A 20,343-nucleotide genomic window follows, 5' to 3' on the forward strand; every position below is an offset into this window, starting at 1 on the left:
AACGACATGAGCCCAGGTTCAAATGATCAAATCAAGCTTACTGTCAGATGTACTCCGTACCATAAAATTATTACTTGCATTTCTCCTCAGAAGAGTTGGCAAAAATAAAGCACAACAAATATAATTATATGCAAAAATTACAAAAAAATTATATATAATATATATATATCACCCAGCATCAGGTGTCTGCTATGCTGTGATGTACGCGTAAAGGCGCTATATAAAGGTTGGTCAACTGAAGAAGAAATGAACCCACATCTCTCTCACTTTATAAAGCACCAGCTGACCAAAGGGGTCTGCAGACAATAAAGACGGGCGAAATCTAAAAAATGGAATCCTTCAGATGAATGAAGATGTATGGAGGGGATGAAAATAAAAGGTGTGAATAATAACAGCTGCCGACCGCAGAACCTCCAAACACACCCCGGGCATTAGAACAGCGCAGTCACGCTACTAAAATGCGAACGCGCAGGCCATCATAGTTACACCATCCATCAATTATCCAACCGGCTATGTCCTAACTACAGGGACAAGGGGGTCTGCTAGAGCCAATCCCAGCCAACACAGGGCGCAAGGCAGGAAACAAACCCTGGGCAGGGCACACACACACCAAGCACACACTAGGGCCAATTTAGGATCGCCAATGCACCTAACCTGCATGTCTTTGGACTGTGGGAGGAAACCCACGCAGACACGGGGAGAACATGTAAACTCCATACAGGGAGGACCCAGGAAGCGAACCCGTGTCTCATAACTGCGAGGCAGCAGCGCTACACACTGCGCCACCATGCTGCTCCTTAATTTATAATGATACCCTCAAAATAATACTTAGTCATTACCGGTGAACCAGGTAAACATGTTTTTGGGCGAAACGTTTATACTTTTAATTTTTTTGCTTTTCCTATATACAGAAATAGAGTTTCCTGAGGACCATCTTGGGGAAAAATTTAAATAAATGGGCAGCACGGTGGCGCAATGGTAGCGCTGCTGCTTCGCAGTAAGGAGATCTGGGTTCGCTTCATCAATATTATATCAAGTATTTATCTTAGCATTGTAAATGTTCAGGGAGCAGGAATATCATGAAATTAATGTATTCTGTGTGGTGATCTCTGCCTGCGCCTTCTCTTAGTGCAAGAGAAAGTCCGTTTAAGAAGCGCGGGGAACACAAAGTATTTAATGTGCTACATTAACTTATAACGGGGCTTGAGAAAATCTAGTAAATTAAATATTAATTTTAAGATGTTTAGTTTACGATGTTCTACTTTAATGTCAAACTACGAGAATAAAGTCAACATGTCGAGTTTAATCTCGACATAAACGGCGAGAATAAAGTAGAAATATCGAGAGTAAAGTGGGCATGTCGACTTTATTCTCGACAAATACCTTTTTTCCTTCACTGTGTCCGTATTTTTTTCTTCTCCGTGGCCCTAATACGCTACAGTAATAAATAAATAAATAAAGAGGGTAATTCAAAAATTAAAGGCAAATTGAAAATTACACGGAAACCGCAGCTGACGCGCTACAGCGCTTTCGCAGTGGCTTCTGGGTAATCCGATGACGTACAGCTCAGTAGTCCACTGGACGCTCCGCTGCGAGATGGCAGATTTGTTGAACAACGCGGCGTTGTGATATTTCTTGGGGCACAGGGAGTGAAGCTCAGCCTTGTTTTAAATAACGATTTATTAAATAATAAAAAAATGACAATTTTGGGCAGGGTGTAAAAAGAAAACCGAAGATAAGGACGAGCAGTCCACACGAGGCTTAGCACTGGTGCATATAAACTAACGCCTGACCCCATTACTGTCGAAGTAAAGCACAAATGCTAAATCCAAGAGCTCTTGTCGCCCTGCCTTTCTCCTCCACGCCCCAACTCCATCGCTTGCTTCACGTCTTCTAAGATCCCCTTTCACAGTGTTATCCCAGCATACCACCATCCTCAGTGGCAGTTTCCTTGCTTGGTGATGGCTTTCCGGGGGTCTCTGATCGCGCTGCCAACCGAGGTCAGTTTGTGCTTTTTATCTCCCCCCGTAAAAACACACTTTCCACAGCTTAGTTTCCCACTGCAAGTGGCAGTGTCCGCAGGATCTGCTCAATCCAGAGGGGACTGGAAAAGGGAGATGATGGGATCCTCGTGGTTCACTACCACCAGTACACTGCGGAACTTATCGAAAAGTGTGACGAGCTGGGAGCGGCGCATGTTTTCATTGTACATGATCTCCTCCAGGTGGTGCTGTCCTCTGAAGTAGTGCAACAACCTACAAATAGAAATCCACTTGTTAAACCGGCGTCACAACCTGGGAGAAAATCAAACAGGTCAGAATTTAAATCTCGGGACAAAAGCAAGCGAACAAGAGCCAAGTCACGGCATTCGTGGGACACCAAAAGGTCCCATCAACTTGTGCAGTGGCCTGACAGCCCGTCCTGGCCGACCGGATCGCTGTATGCGCCCGCTTTTCACTTCAATGCCTCACTACACAAATGGGTTCAGTTTACACCCGTCGGATTACAGGTTTCTCTCGATTTATGTTCTTGTCCTGTGCCTGCTTATTGGTGGGATTTCATCTGGAGTGGAGAATGTCTTTGTCTACTTCTACAAATATTCACTTACACGGGCATGGCGGTAGGGCAGAACTTCACATAACTTTCCGGAGGCTGTTCACGGGATGGGGATTTCATAACTGCACCACCGTCATCTGTAGCTGCTGTATCGTCTTGCTGGATTTCTTTTGTATCTGTAATGTTAATCACCAGTATCGGCGAGTGCACTGCACGTTATACACTTTACTTGAGCGTTCACAGTTCTCCTCCCCTTTCTCTGTACGTTTGCCATTCGTTTGCTCAGATTTTGACGCGCTTGTTCCTTCCTGAGCGGCTCTTCTCTTCTCCACCCTAGTGGCCCGCATCTTCTCTTCTGTCGTCGACATCTTTTCACGTTACAACTGATTAAGTCAGTGTACTTAAACTTGCACTTAAGTCTTAAATCTGCTTTAACAATGATAGCCGTACGCATGCGCCGCACGGCTGCCGAGAGTTGATTCTACAATCTTAATACGTAATTTGCCGGCCTCTTCACTCACTCACTCACTTCCGTTCGAAGCCGAATGCGCAGTCGCCTTCTGCGCATCCAACCCCAACATCGCGGCAGGCGGCGGATTTAGCCTACGCATTATACAACAGGTCCTGCGGTGGGTTGGCACCCTGCCCGGGATTGGTTCCTGCCTTGTGCCCTGTGTTGGCTGGGATTGGCTCCAGCAGACCCCCGTGACCCTGTGTTCGGATTCAACGGGTTGGAAAATGGATGGATGGATGGATTATACAACAGGTAAATTCATGATTTAAACATTTCAAAGTTCGTCTCACTTCCAACTTATACAAATGCCTCCAAACAGAAATTTTGCTTCATCAGACGAACAGCACGAACATGAGAGACTGAAAAATGTAGTCTACAGACAGATTTTACAACTTTAGTTGCATACTGACAGGCCTCCAGTATACAAACAAAAAACGTTGTCATAGATAGCATGAATTTTTTTAAGTGTACAGTATTTTTTACCGTGATAAAGTCATACATATCCCAAACTTCTTAGTTAATTATCATTACTTACATCACTTTCTTATTTATTTCTTACTTATCATTTGTTCTTCATACACTGCTGACACAAACTCGTGCCCGTTTCATCTTACGTTGTCGAAACGGGCTTTGGGTCTAGTAAAGTATAAAAAATAAATAAATAAAAAGAGTATTAAAAAAATCATCACTCCGAAAGCGGATAGTAGGAGTCACGTAGTATATGTGTACCAAATTTCAGGTCAATAAGTCAAATGGTTTGCGAGCTACAGGTGATTTAAAACAGCCGGATCGGCCAGGCAACAGCAGCATTCGCCTCACTCAAGTGGTGCATATGGAAGCGGGCGAATATTACCATCAAAACCAAAATACGCCTATAAAGGACGCTGATCCTTCCAATTTTTCTTTACGGATCGGAAACATGGACATTGCTCAAGCCGGACCTCAACAAGCTCGAGGCCTTCCAAATGTGATGCTTGAGACAGATTCTCCGTGTCTCACTCCGCGACCGCCTCCGAAACGAGACAATCAGAGAAAGGTGCGATCAACAGGCATCGATCGCGGAGGAAATTCAAAAACGTCGATTAAGATGGTTCGGCCACGTCTGTAGGATGGATGGAAATCGACTACTGCACAAACTCCTATGGACAAAACGTCCTCCCGATTGGAGGATACAACAACAAGCACCAAAGGTTGAAACACGTAGAGAACGACCTAAAGAACCAGCGACTGACAACAATCGAAGCAAGAACCGTCGCAACCGATCGACTAGCATGGAAGAGTGTGGTGAACAGAGCACGGAATCCAGCGGCACCAACAGCAGCGTATTGGCTAAGTGGTCGACCTCCTTTCCAAACGCCAGCTATGGAATAAAGAAGAAGAAGACTTAACTGATTTAGATCGGGCTTCTTTCTAGAATTTGCCTGAACATTCCGGTTGATTTTGCGACTTCGAAGTATCAGAGTTCGCTTGTGGTACCGATTTATTAGTGCAAATCCAAATGAGAGACTTCTTGGGGGGGGTTTAGCCCTCCTCACTCACCTGCCAGCCTCGGGGCGTGTCTTACATCCCGATCTTAGTTAGCGAATGAGAGAACTTCTTAACGGATTTAGATCGGGTTTTTTTTTTCTAGAATTTGCTTGAACATTCCGGTTGATTTTGCGACTTCTCTCATCGCGCTAAGTATCTTAGTTCGGTTGCAATACCGATTTATTTGCACAAATTCAAGAGAGACACATGGGCCGAGGGGAGGGGGAAGCGTGACGTCAGGAGTGGGGAGCCGGGACCCTCCTCGCTGTCCTGTTTCACTAACTACACGGGGAGGGGGGGGGGGGGGGACAGCTAGTTGAAAATAAATGAAATAACTTTCCCCAACCTGCACCTTCGAAATGTATTTCATAGTCCATCAGTGCTCCGTTTGTACCTGGCAAACATGCGAAGGTCCTCTTCATTCTGGGCAGCCGGGACACTGAGGATGACCTCGCGCTCATGTTCCGACAGGCTGGCCAGCAGATTCTCGATCATCCTTTTGTTGAGCGGAGAGTCGCCACCTGTAACCATTTCAGCACTAGAGTTGTCCATACTAGGGCTGGTCAAGGTCATGTCATCGCTGCTAGCTGCCATGGGGGACAAAGTGAATGAACACATACATCTTACTTAGTAATGATATTTCAAATGTGTTATCTCGCGGAAGGGCCGAGGTCTCATCGATGTTTTCTGTCGCTAGTTTGAGCTCACAAATTAATGTCACATATACAGAGAAATACTAACATCCACATCTGAGCAACACACACGGGTCTTACCTGGGATCACAAGTCACCAGCTTCCAAGTAAACCTTTGTAGTGTGACAAGCATACAGTGCATCCGGAAAGTATTCCCAGCGCTTCATCACTTTTTCCAGATTTTCTTATGTCACAGCCTTATTCCAAAATGGATTAAATTCATTTTTTTTCCTCAGAATTCTACACACAACACCCCATAATGACAACGTGAAAAAAGTTTACTTGAGATTTTTGCAGATTTATTAAAAATAATAAAACTGAGAAATCCCATGTCCATAAGTATTCACAGCCTTTGCTCAATACTTTGTCGATGCACCTTTGGCAGCAATTCCAGCCTCAAGTCTTGTTGAATTTGATGCCACAAGCTTGGCACACCTATCCTTGGCCAGTTTGGCCCATTCCTCTTTGCAGCACCTCTCAAGCTCCATCAGGTTGCATGGGAAGCGTCGGTGCACAGCCATTTTAAGATCTCTCCAGAGATGTTCAATTGGATTCAAGTCTGGGCTCTGGCTGGGCCACTCAAGGACATTCACAGAGTTGTCCTGAAGCCACTCCTTTGATATCTTGGCTGTGTGCTTAGGGTCGTTGTCCTGCTGAAAGATGAACCGTCGCCCCAGTCTGAGGTCAAGAGCGCTCTGGAGCAGGTTTTCATCCAGGATGTCTCTGTACATTGCTGCAGTCATCTTTCCCTTTATCCTGACTAGTCTCCCAGTTCCCCACAGCATGATGCTGCCACCACCATGCTTCACTGTACGGATGGTATTGGCCTGGTGATCAGCGGTGCCAGGTTTCCTCCAAACGCGACACCTGACATTCACACCAAAGAGTTCAATCTTTGTCTCATCAGACCAGAGAATTTTCTTTCTCATGGTCTGAGAGTCCTTCAGGTGCCTTTTGGCAAACTCCAGGCGGGCTGCCATGTGCTTTTTAGTAAGGAGTGGCTTCCGTCTGGCCACTCTACCATACTGGCCTGATTGGTGGATTGCTGCAGAGATGGTTGTCCTTCTGGAAGGTTCTCCTCTCTCCACAGAGGACCTCTGGAGCTCTGACAGAGTGACCATCGGGTTCTTGGTCACCTCCCTGACTAAGGCCCTTCTCCCCCAATCGCTCAGTTTAGATGGCCGGCCAGCTCTAGGAAGAGTCCTGATGGTTTCGAACTTCTTCCACTTACGGATGATGGAGGCCACTGTGCTCATTGGGACCTTCAAAGCAGCAGAAATTTTTCTGTAACCTTCCCCAGATTTGTGCCTCGAGACAATCCTGTCTCAGAGGTCTACAGACAATTCCTTTGACTTCATGCTTGGTTTGTGCTCGGACATGAACTGTCAACTGTGGGACCTTCTATAGACAGATGTGTGCCTTTCCAAATCAGGTCCAGTCAACTGAATTTGCCACAGGTGGACTCCAATGAAGCTGCAGAAACATCTCAAGGATGATCAGGGGAAACAGGATGCACCTGAGCTCAATTTCGAGCTTCATGGCAAAGGCTGTGAATACTTATGTACATGGGATTTCTCCATTTTTGTATTTTTAATAAATTTGCAAAAATCTCAAGTAAACTTTTTTCACGTTGTCATTATGGGGTGTTGTGTGTAGAATTCTGAGGAAAAAAATGAATTTAATCCATTTTGGAATAAGGCTGTAACATAACAAAATGTGGACAAAGTGATGAAGCGCTGTGAATATTTTCTGGATGCACTGTACGTGTGGTTTGTGGCCATCAAAGGCTTTGTACCTTTCAGATATGAAGAGCATTCAGATATACTGTGGGTATCTAAAAGAACCCCCCCTTTGAAATATTCCCATTTTTTTTGCTTTACAGCCTTAAATGAAAACACACAAACTAATATTTCTTCCCAGCTTTACTTACTCAATGCCACCTCTAACATCCAAGTAAAAGATATCACAGCTACAGTTCAGAAGAATTGTAAAAAATCAAAAACAAGAAATCCTGAGATTAATAAAGGACCCCCCTAAACTCAATCAGGTGTCAGTGCCCCCCATTTCTATTGCAGTTACTGGCTTCCTTCCACCTGTGATCAGTTGTAATGAGTGGGATTAGTGAAGCTGTTCCTGGTCCATTCATTCCCTTCCTTGGTAGTGTCACTGACAGCAAACAACTGACTGTGGGTGGCAAGCGACTTTCAAAAGATCTCAGGGGTAGAGTTGTGGACAGACATAAGGCAGGAGATGGACACACAAACATCTCAAAGGCTTTACCAATCCCAAGTAGCTCAGTAAAGTCCATCATAAACAAGTGTTTGGTACCACTAGGACCCTCCAAACTGGATGGAAGAGCAAGGAGGAAACTGGTAAGAGAGGCTACCAGGAGGCCAATGGCCACTTTGAAGGAGTGACAGGATTTTATGGCAGAGAGTGGTCATTGTGTGCAGGTGACAACAATTTGACAAGTGCACCACAATGGTGGCTTGTCCAGGAGGGTCACACTTCTCAAGAAAGGCCACATTAAGGCTCGTTTGAGATTTGCCAGAATGCACCTTGAAGATTCTGATGCCAAGCTGAAAAAGGTCTTCTGGTCAGATGGGAGCAAAATCAAACTATCTAACCTCAACACCAAACGGTACACCAATGCAGCTCACCATCCACAACACACCATACCTACAGTAAGGCATGGAGGGGGCAGCATCCTGTTGGGGGGGGGGGGGGGCTGGGGCTCTCGTTAGGGTAGAAGGAAAAATGAATGGGGGAAAATCCTGTCAAATTCTGGAGGAAAACCTGCTGCCCTCTGCCAGAAAGTTGAAGATGGGCAGAATGTTCACCTTACAATACGCCAACGACCCGAAGAACACGGCAAAATTGACAACACAGTTGGCTGGAGGAGAAAAAAGTGAATGTCCTCGTCTGGCCGAGTCAGAGCCCAGACCTAAATCACACTGAAAATCTGTGGAAAGACCTGAAGATAGCAGACCACCAATGCTCACCATCCAATGTGACCGAACTTGAACAGTTAAACTGTAGAGAAGAGTGGGGGGGCAAATATTGAGTGGGCTCAATCTAGGTGTGCAGAGCTGATAAGAGAAGAATCCCAACAGACTCAAAGCTGTCATTAAAGAAAATGGGGGGTCAACAAAATGACATGGGGGGGGGGGGTGATCCTTTATTAATCTCAGTAGGTCTTGTTTTTGATTTTTTATTATTCTTCTAAACTGTAGCTGTGATATCTTTTACTTGGATGTTAGAGGTGGCATTGAGTAAGTAAAGCTGGGAAGAAATATTAGTTTGTGTGAGTTTTCATTTAAGGCTGTAAAGCAAAAAAATTGGAATATTTCAAAGGGGGTGGGGATTCTTTTAGATACCCCCTGTAACTGCGGGAGTTCTGATCTGATAGGATTTTCCAAGCTGCAAGTGTTTTGCTCAGTTGCTAGCATCACTGGCCAGTATGCCAAACACTGCCACCCTCCTCCTACTCCTCACACACACACACATTCTCACCATTTTTTGGTTGTGAGGTACAATCAGGACTCAGGTGCCGCTGAGAGTGGCAGCCTTTTCAGCATCTCCGTGTACAACTTTATTTTTCTACTTATTTATTTTTTTTACTTTTATTTTTCTCTTTTTTATTGATCACTCCATGTGAATTTCCCCTTGGGATTAATAAAGTATATATCTATCTATCTATCTATCTACTGTACTTACTTGGAGAGCCAAAGCTCAAAGCATTAGGAGTGCCAAGGCTCCTTCCTCCCACTCGGGTGGCCAGCGGTAGTTCGTCATCTCGCAGCCGTGGCTCTTCCTCAGCAGGAGGCACCAACAGGCAAACATAGGTGTGTAACTGCATAAGCAAACGATGCTGCAACATCCAAATGACCATCTGAATCAGCTGCACCTGCCAGAAGGAAGAAAGGAACAGACGACATGTGTTAGGGCCCATTGCCTTGAGTCAACAGTACATGCTTGATGGTTGTAGTGTGAGGGTCGGTTTACACTTCAAGCTCTGAACGCGTCCTCCGAGCTGCTCCTCAGAAATTAACACGACGCGTGCGCGAGTTGCAGTTACAGCAAAAAGTCGGGGGGGGGGGGGGGGGGGCGCTGTGTCATCGAGTCGGGACGTGACGCCACAGTCTCCGTTTGCTATCTACATGTGAGAGAAAGGCGCTTACAGGATCGATGTGCGCGCTTCAGTGTTTGACGAATGGTTCGATGTGGTGAAGCAAAACGCCGACATACAAACACATCCGGGTGCTTTTATATTCAAGTGTCGCATATTCCCCATCGTAATGACGCGATTCATTTTAAAAGTCTCACAACAGCAGCAGAATGTACAGCGCTGTATTGCAGCCGCAGAGTAAGAAATTAAGGACACGGTGAAAAGGTGTGTTTCGTGATTAAAATGCCCATTTTGACTTTAATCTCGAAATGTCCACTTTAACTACGTAGTTTACTTTATCATTAAAGCAGACCGTCGTAAACGTCACCTTAAAACCGACCCAGTTTTTTAATCGCTACCTGCTGCTCGGGCTTCTCCTGAGCTGACAGCCGCGATCGCCACACCGAACAAGTTACATGGATGATAGTCCAGCTCTCTGCACATTTAGAATCCTTAGATTTATACTTCATATCACTTTCATGATGAAATGCATTAATGTTACATTTTACAGATAAATCGCTAATTTCGTTTAAATAATGAACACTATTGGCTCCAGTAGACAACCGTGACCCTGTAGTTAGGATATAGCGGGTTGGATAATGAGACCCTGTAGTTAGGATATAGCGGGTTGGATAATGAACGCCGATAATAATTACACATGTTGTGACGGCACGGTCTGCCTTGTACGTCCCTTCTGTTCCCTGCCTGGAGTTTGCATGTTTTCCTGCTGGGTTTCCACACTGGTCTCTCGTTTCCTTCCAAACACACGAAGGTTTGGGGATGTGGTGACACTAAAATGACGCCAGTGTGTGTGTGTGTGTGAGTGCTTGTGTTCACCTTGCGATGCCCCGTCCAGGGATTTTGTTCCTTTCTTGCGCCCGATGCTTTCTGGAATGGGCACATCTCTGGATTCATGGATTTATTCATGTGGAGAAAAGCCAAGCAAAATGACACCTTTTATTGGCTAACTAAAAAGATTACAATATGCAAGCTTTCGAGGCAACTCTGGCCCCTTCTTCATTACATTCATAACGGCTAACACGGTACAACACCCTAGTACTGTACTATGGATTTAATCATTAAACATCTTTTTTTAGAGATATTGCGGCAAGGTGTCCTCGGAATTTAATGAATGTTTCATGCAGTTCACAGCACAGCGAAGCCGAACCTGTTCTCACCGTGATGATGTCATCTCGCACTGCCACCTGGTGGAATCTTCCAGATTTACGTAAAGTGCGCGCGCAAGTATAAACAGTACAACGCTTGCGTAGCAGGAGCGTCCACTGGAGCACACGTCACGTCACGTCACGTTGCATGAAGTATAAACCCGGCCATAATGGGGTGTAAATTATCTTTGTGACACTCCAATTGCATGAGGTGTCCCCAGATTTTAGTACAAAAGCTGTAAGACGACGTTCATTGCAGACAAATCTGCAGAAACTGTGTGGACCAAAACCCCCAAGAGAAGATTCCTGCAACTCGTTGATTCCACGCCTGAAAGAATTCGCAATGCTCTAGAGGCAGAAAGGTGGTCCTTACCGTGTACTAGATGGGTGAACCTAATAAACTGTCCACTGAGTGGATTTTATACAAAGATCCCAAAACAAACGGAACCACGGAGTGCTTACAAAACAATTCTCTTCGCAATTTGAGAGTGATAATCCTGTGAGGTTTTCAAATAGGGGTGGCACGGTGGCGCAATGGTAGCGCTGCTGCCTCGCAGTTCGCTTCCCGGGTCCTCCCTGCGTGGAGTTTGCATGTCCGGGGGGTTCCGGTTTCCTCCCACAGTCCAAAGACATGCAGGTTAGGGTTAGGTGGATTGGCGATTCTAAATTGGCCCTAGCGTGTGGTTGATGTGTGTTTGTGTGTGTCCTGCGGTGGGTTGGCACCCTGCCTTGTGACCTGTGTTGGCTCCAGCAGACCCCCGTGACCCTGTGTTCGGTTGGAAAATGGATGGATGGATGGTTTTCAAATACTGGGTTAAATGCAGACCAGTACAAAGGTTGTTACCTGACTTAACAACCTGTAACGTTGGAGTCCAGCAGAAAGCAAATCTCCTATGTATCTTATCTAAAGTGCTAATTGGCTGATTGATTTGACGCAGGAAATGAAGAAATGGGATAAAGCAGCAAAGAACTTCTGAGCTTTGATCCAGTCAAGTCAGGTCAGGTTGGCACTGCCGCACCCACCACATGACGAGACAACCCCCCCCCCAGGCAGACACGCGGTCCAGTCCCACCCTCCGAAAATGACCCTCTATCTGTCGCAGCCAGGTGTTACGTGGGCGCCCCCTTGGCCTGGTCCAGCTATTCGGGTCCCACGAGCCTAATCACCCTCGGGGTAATCGCACCACAGGGCCATAGTGCTGTAACTGACGCTCCCTCACAGTGCAGGTCATGTGCCTCATTCGGGACTCCATGAGCAACACAGTCAAACCAGCAAGGACCCCCCATAAAGACACATATGAAGGGGTCCAGTCTTCATCTCAGGTCACTGGATAGTGTCCATGTCTCGCAACCAGGAAGCACCAGGACTCTAAAGACTTGGACCTTCGTCCTTTTGCAGATATCAGGAGCGCCACACACCCCTTTCCAGCGACCTCATGACCCCCCCCATGCTCTCCCAATCTGTCTACCGACTTCATAGGAAGAGTCACCAGAGTCACATGAATGTCACTGCCCAGGTAAGTAAACCTCTCGACGAGGTCGACACTCTCTCTGCAGACAGACACCCTACTGATGGCTGTGCGCACCCAAGAGGTCATTAAAGGCCTGGATTGTCGGTTTTTACCCAGGACCCTCGCAAGCCCAGGATCAAAAAAAAAAAAAAATACTTGACATAACTAGCTAATTCACGTGAGAAAATAAATATTTGTAGAAACAGAAGAATGTTGGAAGGAAACCTTCTGGTGGAAAACCTAAATCACTGTGGGGGGAAATGCGGACTCCTCTGTGGCTTCACATTCCAGCTGGTGCAGTAATTGCCATTACCACAATGGGGGTCACATCACAACACCACCGAAGATGTTCAAGCATTCACTAGAGAAGACAATTCGGCATGAATCCACACCTTTAAGTTACTAAGGTCAAAGTGTCTCACCTCCTGTACAAGTGGTGCCAATGGGTTCTTGAATTCCGACAGACACACTGGTAGAGAGAACTTGGCCAGCATTGACAGCAGGTCGTGACCTGGGAAATGTTGGGAGAACCGCTCAGCGAGTGGTGAATAGCTAAGGGGGGAAAGAAAGGAAGAAATGATATTCAAATATTTGTCCATACGTCCATATTTTGAATCTGTCCATTCTGGCAACAATGAGCAGAGGGCAGAAAACATTCCAGGAACGAAGTGGGATGGCATTTCCATTCATGAAGGTTCAATTTTGGGATGTGACCAGAATACCCCTGAGTAGAGGCAGGGATTCGGATTCTGCCTCCCAGGGTTATCTGGTCACACAGGTTTATGTGGGCAGAGCTGCGTGGCACGCTTGTCTGTGTTTAACATTGTTGGGTGTAAATGAAGGACTGTGTGGAAAAATCTCCTTGCTGCGATTAGATGGTCAAGTGTTGCTTAACAATGTGCGTATAGAATGTCGACCTGAACCATCTGAACCCAAGCTTTGTGCCCATGATGCCAGGACGTAAGGACAAACAAACACTATGTGAGATGACAAATGGCAAAATGACTTTGCTGCTTCTTTTTATATGTCATGTTTGTGAAGTCCAGGAATGTGTGACAGTGTGGGTCCGCTCCATGCTACCAGTTCCTTCTGGGAGCCTCTGGAACCCACAATGTCTGTGCCATAATTGAGAGATCAGTCGGCAGGATGAGGACACACCACGAAGCAAGGGGTGGGTAGATAAAGGTGCCATGTGCTTTTAATTAAAACAAGTCAAAAATCAAAAGAGTGTTCAAAAGGACAGTGCTCTAAATCTTCTTCTTTTTCAGCTTCTCCCGTTAGGGGTCGCCACAGCGGATCATCTTCTTCCATATCTTTTTCTGTCCTCGTCATCTTGCTCTGTTACCCCCATCACCTGCATGTCCTCTCTCACCACATCCATAAAACTTCTACTTAGGCCTTCCTCTTCTCCTCTTACCTATCAGCTCTATCCTTAGCACCCTTTTCCCAATATACCCAGCATGCATCTCTCCTCTGCACAGGTCCAAACCAACACAATCTCGCCTCTCTGACTTTGTCTCCCAACCGTCCCACCTGAGCTGACCCTCTAATGTCCTCATTTCTAATCCTGTCCATCCTCATCACACCCAATGCAAATCTTAGCATCTTTAACTCTGCCACCTCCAGCTCTGTCTCCTGTGCCACCGTCACCAGCCCACATAACATAGCTGGTCTCACTACCGTCCTGTAGACCTTCCCTGTCACTCTTGCTGATACCCGTCTGTCACAAATCACTCCTGACACTCTTCTCCACCCACTCCACCCTGCCTGCACTCTCTTCTTCTCTTCTACAATCCCCATTACTCTGTACTGTTGATCCCAAGTATTTAAACTCCTCCACCTTCGCCAACTCTACTCCCCTCATCCTCACCATCCCACTGACCTCCCTCTCATTCACACACATGTATTCTGTCTATTATATAAAAAAAATCTTGGGACGAGACGAGACTTTCATGTCCCGCGAGATGAAATTTTGTGCCAAGAGATGAATTGAAAACCTAACAGGTCCAAGCCGGGGTGGAAATAAAAGACAAAGAGTAGAAGACAAAGTAGAACATTGTAAATGGGATAAAGCAGCAAAGAACTTCTGAGCTTTGATTCAGTCAAGTCAGGTCAGGTTGGCACTGCCGCACCCACCACACGACGACACAACTCGGGATCCCGGTTTGCAAAAGGCAGACACTCAGTCCAGTCCCACCCTCCGGAAATGACCCTCTATCTGCCGCAGCCAGGTGTTACGTGGGCGCCCCCCTTGGCCTGGTCCAGCTACTCGGGTCCCGCGAGCCTAATCACCCTCGGGTAATCGCACCACAGGGCCGTAGTGTTGTAACTGACGCTCCCTCACAGTGCAGGTCATCTGCCTCATTTGGAACTCCATGAGCAACACAGTCAAACCAGCAGGACCCAAGGACCCCCCATAAAGACAATGTAGAACATTGTAAAGAGGTTCAAAAACATTGGCGCGATACTCATGCAGAGCAGGTTAGAGATTATAAAAGTAGTAAAAATCTAAGGTTTAAAAAAAACTGATAGTAAAGATAGCATTAGCACAAACAAACGGAAATTATTACTCGATAAAATAACAGAATGGAACAAGAGATCGAAAATATGGACTTAGGTGACATGACAGAGCTACTACAAGTTTAATTTCAAAGAAACCACAAAATCGGTCAGGTTTATAGTTATGATCATGGAGAAGCGATGTAACACTCCTGACGTCCCCTCGGCCCGCAGCCGCTCTCTCGGATTAGTGCGAATATATCGCTCCTGCAAGTGAACTCTGAGACTTAGTGCGATGAGAGAAGTGTGTACGCCTGATGAGCCCAGAATTAGGGTGAAACACGTGTCGCGTACTCTGCATTATTTGACAGTAAACTATTTCAACCATTCTATGATCTGCTTCTCACAACTGAAATGAGGGCACCGTGGCGGATGTTAGCCGACTTGCTGACCAACCACAAGCGTTACCTGGTAGGTAACCACCCATACAATCAGATTGTGACACAGACTATGAATGCAATGAATATATATATATGTAGAGAGAGAGAGAGAGAGAGATTAGAAACGGCCCTGTTTTTCTGAGCCGCGGACACGCTATACCACACGATGACTCCAGTACCGTGGCAGCGGCCTTGACATCCAATTCAATCAAGGACCTGTGACAGCAGAGTTTATATGCATTGCATCCCTGTGTCACTCTTGGCTAATCCAGATCACGTCAAATTCATGCTGTTCTGAGGTAAACAGGAGCCAACTAAATAGGTGGAACTAATAATGTGGCTTTAGATGTGGATTTAATAAAGGTCTAATAATAATATTACATATTAAAGTCACATGCTCTAACCTTTTGCTTTGTTGTTTTGCTGTTTACTATGGAAATCTTAAAAGTAAAAATTGTCTTATAAAACAAAAATGACTAAAACACATTTGAAATTTAGCGGTACTAATTAAAGTCTCTTAGTATGTAGATTTTGAACTTGTCACTGATATTATGTGACCATGATCAAGTCACTTCGCCTGCCTGTACCTCAACTGGAAATATCTCAAATGTTGTAAGTCACCTTAGATAAAGACACCAGACAAATAAGAAATAATAATAATGATGATGATGACGTGACAACATAAAGAAAGGTTTAAACTTACAGAGAGATGTTGGCATGTGGAGACAGCATGTACACATTGTTCTCACACAGAGGATAGATAATGATGGCTTTGCCCCAATACACCAAATGGGCAGCAAGCTGAAATACCTGAAAATGATAAAAGAAATAAATCATGACATTTATGAAGAAGGCTGATGCCCGCCATTCTAACTCCCCAGCGCTGTACAGCAGTAATGTGCGGTATATGTGAGTGAAGCTCGCAGCCTCCCTGAAGGATTACATGTGTAGGTGTGTGCGCGTGTATAGAAGACTTTATTATGAAACAAATCATTTTTACACCAAGCTGTCAGTGGCTATTACTTGCATGAATGAAATATGCCATTTGAAAAGCATTAACATGTTTAATTTTACCGAAGCATTTAATAGGACTTCCTTAATTCACAGGCATTTAAACTTTTGCCCTTCTCTCGTGTTTACACAAAATGTGGGATTTATGGCTCCAGAATTCATTTAGGAGGAGAAGGAATGGCAGCCTGTTTTTAATCTGGTCTCCTCTACCCACAGGACCGTTTATTTTGTAACTACCTAGCCACACGTCCACCACTCCCTTATAATAAGGGACTGCCGGATGCAGTTCAGTTTGGCTGGAATCGGAAATCAAAACAGCATGCGAATGTAATTAGCAAACCTCAAATGTTATACCACAGGGCTTTAGGGGGAAGGAAGTATGTCTGGTCATGTGACTTTATTATGGTGTCCCTAAAAAGCCTCTTAAAGCAAGGAGTGTTTATGTTGTGTTTTGTTTGGACTGTACACTGCCCTGTTGTTACTGCTGAGGCCTTCAACATCAACTCAGAAGAAATAAAGCGAGAAAAACAAAAAGACTGCAAGGGAAGCTACAAGATTGCCCTTTTCTTCTGCTGAATACAGTTGCCCAGATTGACATAAACTAGTTAAAACGTTCAGACCCATGTCATAAATATAATATTCTCAAACGGGCTTAATCCAATTCAGAGTTTCTGGAGGGTATCCTAGGAGCACTAGCCGCAGAGTGCCAGTTCATCACAGGGCACACTCGCACTCGGCCAATGCAGAACTGCCATTTAACCCAAAACGTGAGACTGCCAGTCCATCACAAGGCACACTCGGCCAACATAGAACTGCCATTTAACCCAAAACGTGACACTGCCAGTCCATCACAGGGCACACTCACACTTGGCCAATATAGAACTGCCATTTAACCCACAACGTGAGTCTACCAGTCCATCACAGGGCACACTTGGCCAATATAGAAGTGCCATTTAACCCACAACGTGAGTCTACCAGTCCATCACAGGGCACACTTGGCCAATATAGAACTGCCATTTAACCCACAACGTGAGTCTACCAGTCCATCACAGGGCACACTTGGCCAATATAGAACTGCCATTTAACCCACAACGTGAGTCTACCAGTCCATCACAGGGCACACTCGGCCAATATAGAACTGCCATTTAACCCACAACGTGAGTCTACCAGTCCATTACAGGGCACACTCGGCCAATATAGAACTGCCATTTAACCCACAACGTGAGACTGCCAGTCCATCACAGGGCACACTTGGCCAATATAGAACTGCCATTTAACCCACAACGTGAGTCTACCAGTCCATCACAGGGCACACTTGGCCAATATAGCACTGCCATTTAACCCACAACGTGAGTCTACCAGTCCATCACAGGGCACACTTGGCCAATATAGTACTGCCATTTAACCCACAACGTGAGTCTGCCAGTCCATCACAGGGCACACTCGGCCAATATAGAACTGCCATTTAACCCACAACGTGAGTCTACCAGTCCATCACAGGGCACACTCGGCCAATATAGAACTGCCATTTAACCCATAACACGAGTCTACCAGTCCATCACAGGGCACACTCGGCCAATATAGAACTGCCATTTAACCCACAACGTGAGACTGCCAGTCCATCACAGGGCACACTCGGCCAATATAGAACTGCCATTTAACCCACAACGTGAGACTGCCAGTCCATCACAGGGCACACTCGGCCAATATAGAACTGCCATTTAACCCAAAACGTGAGACTGCCAGTCCATCACAGGGCACACTCGCACTCGGCCAATGTAGAGCTGCCACTTAACCCAAAACATGCGTTTTTGGGAATGTAGGTGGAATAATTACCAGGCCTGAGCTCTGAAACCAAGACCCTGAATGTGTGAGTCTGAAGAGCTAACCACTGTACCACTATGCCATCACATTTTACATTATTTTTAATGGTATACTGCAAGTAGAATATGGAGAATTCTCTCCTGTAGGCCGTTATTAAGGTCATCTCCATTCTTTACAAATTTTAAAGCTCCAACTGCTGATATTATTATCATACTAGGGTCTTTGCCCCACTGCTCGCTTCGCTTACCAACCCCCTCGTCCTGCGCTATGCGCCAGCCACTTCACGTCTCTGCCACTCGCGTATGTGGATTTCACTTTCACCAAATGACAAATCTTTTAATTCTCGCAGATAGGCCTCGTCATTGGGTAGAAACACTACTTTTCCCTGATGGCAACACGATTTATACAATCTACAAGTCTCTGACTTAAAGTTTAAATCTAAACAATATATTTGATCTCTTGTCGCTGTTCTGCTTTTTCACTGAGTAGTAATTTCCGTTTGTTAGCGCTAATGTGATCTTTACTATCATTTTTTTTTTTTTTTAGACTTTCCAGTTTCCGTACTTTCATTATCTCTAACCTGCTCTGCACGTGTGTCGCACCAACGTTTCTGAATTCTTTACGATGTTCTGCTTTGTCTTCTACTCTTTGTCTCTTTGGTTAAATCTCTTGGCACAAAGTCTCATCTCGCGGGATGCGAGTCTTTCTGAAAAAGTCACGTCTCGTCCCAGGATTTTTTTTTTATATAATAGAGTGATATTCTTCACCTTTTCAACTGCGCCCCCCTCTATTTCACTCGTCTAGTCCACTTTAACTTCATTCTGCTCAGACTGGCCTGATGCTGGGGTGGTTTGGACTGTGCTGCTGGTCTGGCTGACATGCAGCTAAGAGATGCTCTCTTTGAAGGGTCCCTTGGCACAAACATTGCACTTATTTGTCTCATTTTCTATATCGTTCATACAAAGAGATTTTGAATCTCCTTGAGGTTTCCAATTTGGACATACTTCTTTATAAGTACTCTTAATTATACATTATGTAGAAATTTTGCATGGGTTACATCCAAATATTCCAGAATATTCCAGTCCATTTGGTTTGGTTATGAAAAATCCTTTCAAAGAGAATTTAAGGCAAACATTGTGCTGTTAAGCGGGTCCCAACAGTAGATAAAAAAAAAAAAAAGTACAAATTTTGTTTGAAATTTTTGATTTGCTCCCTAATTGTGACTACAACTTAAAGACACACAGACAATTAGTAAAGACACCATGGAACAACAAGAAATGTGTGATGGGCTACTTTGGTGAAACTGTCAAGACTACAGAGGGCTTGCCCGTAATTGTGGTGATGCACACAAATCATAAACAGTTCCAGTCTTTATAATGCCGCGTCTCCAAAACTTTCACATTTGTAAATATTTCCATGATAGACAATTGTCTTGATGGCCGGATGGCTTTTATGCACATACAGACAAAAGTGAGTACACCCCTTACATTTTTGTAAATATTTTATTCTGTCTTTTCATGGGACAACACTGACGATATGACACTTTGCTCCAATGTAAAGTAGTCCGTGTACAGCTTGTATCACAGTGTAAATTTGCTGTCCCCTCAAAATAACTCAGCACACAGCCATTAATGTCTAAACTGCTGGCAACAAAAGTGAGTTCACCCCTAAGTGAAAAGTGTCCAAATTGTGCCCAATTAGCCATTTCCCCTCCCCGGTGTCATGTGAATCGTTCGTGTTACAAGATCTCAGGTGTGTTACATTTGGTGTTGTCGCTCTCACACTCTCTCATACTGGTCACTGGAAGTTCAACATGGCACCTCATGGCAAAGGGGATCTGAAAAAATGAATTGCGGCTCTACATAAAGATGGCGTAGTCTATAAGGAGATTGCCAACACCCTGAAACTGAGCTGCAGCACGGTGGCCAAAACCACACAGCGGTTTAACAGGACAGGTTCCACTCAGAACAGGCCTCTCCATGGTCGACCAAAGAAGTTGAGTGCACCTGCTCAGTGTCATATCCAGAGGTGGTCTTTTGAAAATAGACGTATGAGTGCTGCCAGTATTGCTGCAGAGGGGGGTCAGCCTGTCAGTGCTCAGACCGTACGCCCGCTGCACACTGCATCAAATTGGTCTGCATGGCTGTCACCCCAAAAGGAAGCCTCTTCCACAGATGATGTTCAAGAAAGCCTGCAAACAGTTTGCTGAAGACAAGCAGACTAAGGACATGGATTACTGGAACCACGTGCTGTGGTCCGATGAGACCAAGATCAACTTATTTGGTTCAGATGGTGTCAAGCGTGTGTGGCGGCAACCAGGTGAGGAGTACAAAGACAAGTGTGTCTTACCTACAGTCAAGCATGGTGGTGGGAGTGTCATGGTTTGGGGCTGCATGAGCGCTGCCAGCACTGGGGAGCTACAGTTCATTGAAGG

At 45.3% G+C, this 20,343-nt stretch overlaps 1 protein-coding gene across 4 annotated transcripts in view; it reads right to left on the reverse strand.

The window, feature by feature from the left end:
• Positions 1–1,662: 1,662 nt before the first annotated feature.
• nprl3 (NPR3-like, GATOR1 complex subunit) overlaps positions 1,663–20,343 on the reverse strand; it is a 68,690-nt gene continuing 50,009 nt past the window's right edge. For all 4 annotated transcript variants that reach the window (XM_051933803.1, XM_028814131.2, XM_028814130.2 and 1 more), the window contains 5 exons: positions 15,778–15,884; positions 12,558–12,687; positions 9,008–9,197; positions 4,992–5,184; positions 1,663–2,255 (listed from right to left, as the gene is read on the reverse strand). In XM_051933803.1, coding sequence (XP_051789763.1) covers positions 2,090–2,255; positions 4,992–5,184; positions 9,008–9,197; positions 12,558–12,687; positions 15,778–15,884 — 786 coding nt within the window. In that variant the 3' untranslated portion in view covers positions 1,663–2,089. The remainder of the gene's footprint in view (positions 2,256–4,991; positions 5,185–9,007; positions 9,198–12,557; positions 12,688–15,777; positions 15,885–20,343) is intronic.

The sequence above is a fragment of the Erpetoichthys calabaricus genome, chromosome 11 (genome assembly GCF_900747795.2).
Source record: "Erpetoichthys calabaricus chromosome 11, fErpCal1.3, whole genome shotgun sequence".
NCBI lineage: Eukaryota > Metazoa > Chordata > Cladistia > Polypteriformes > Polypteridae > Erpetoichthys > Erpetoichthys calabaricus.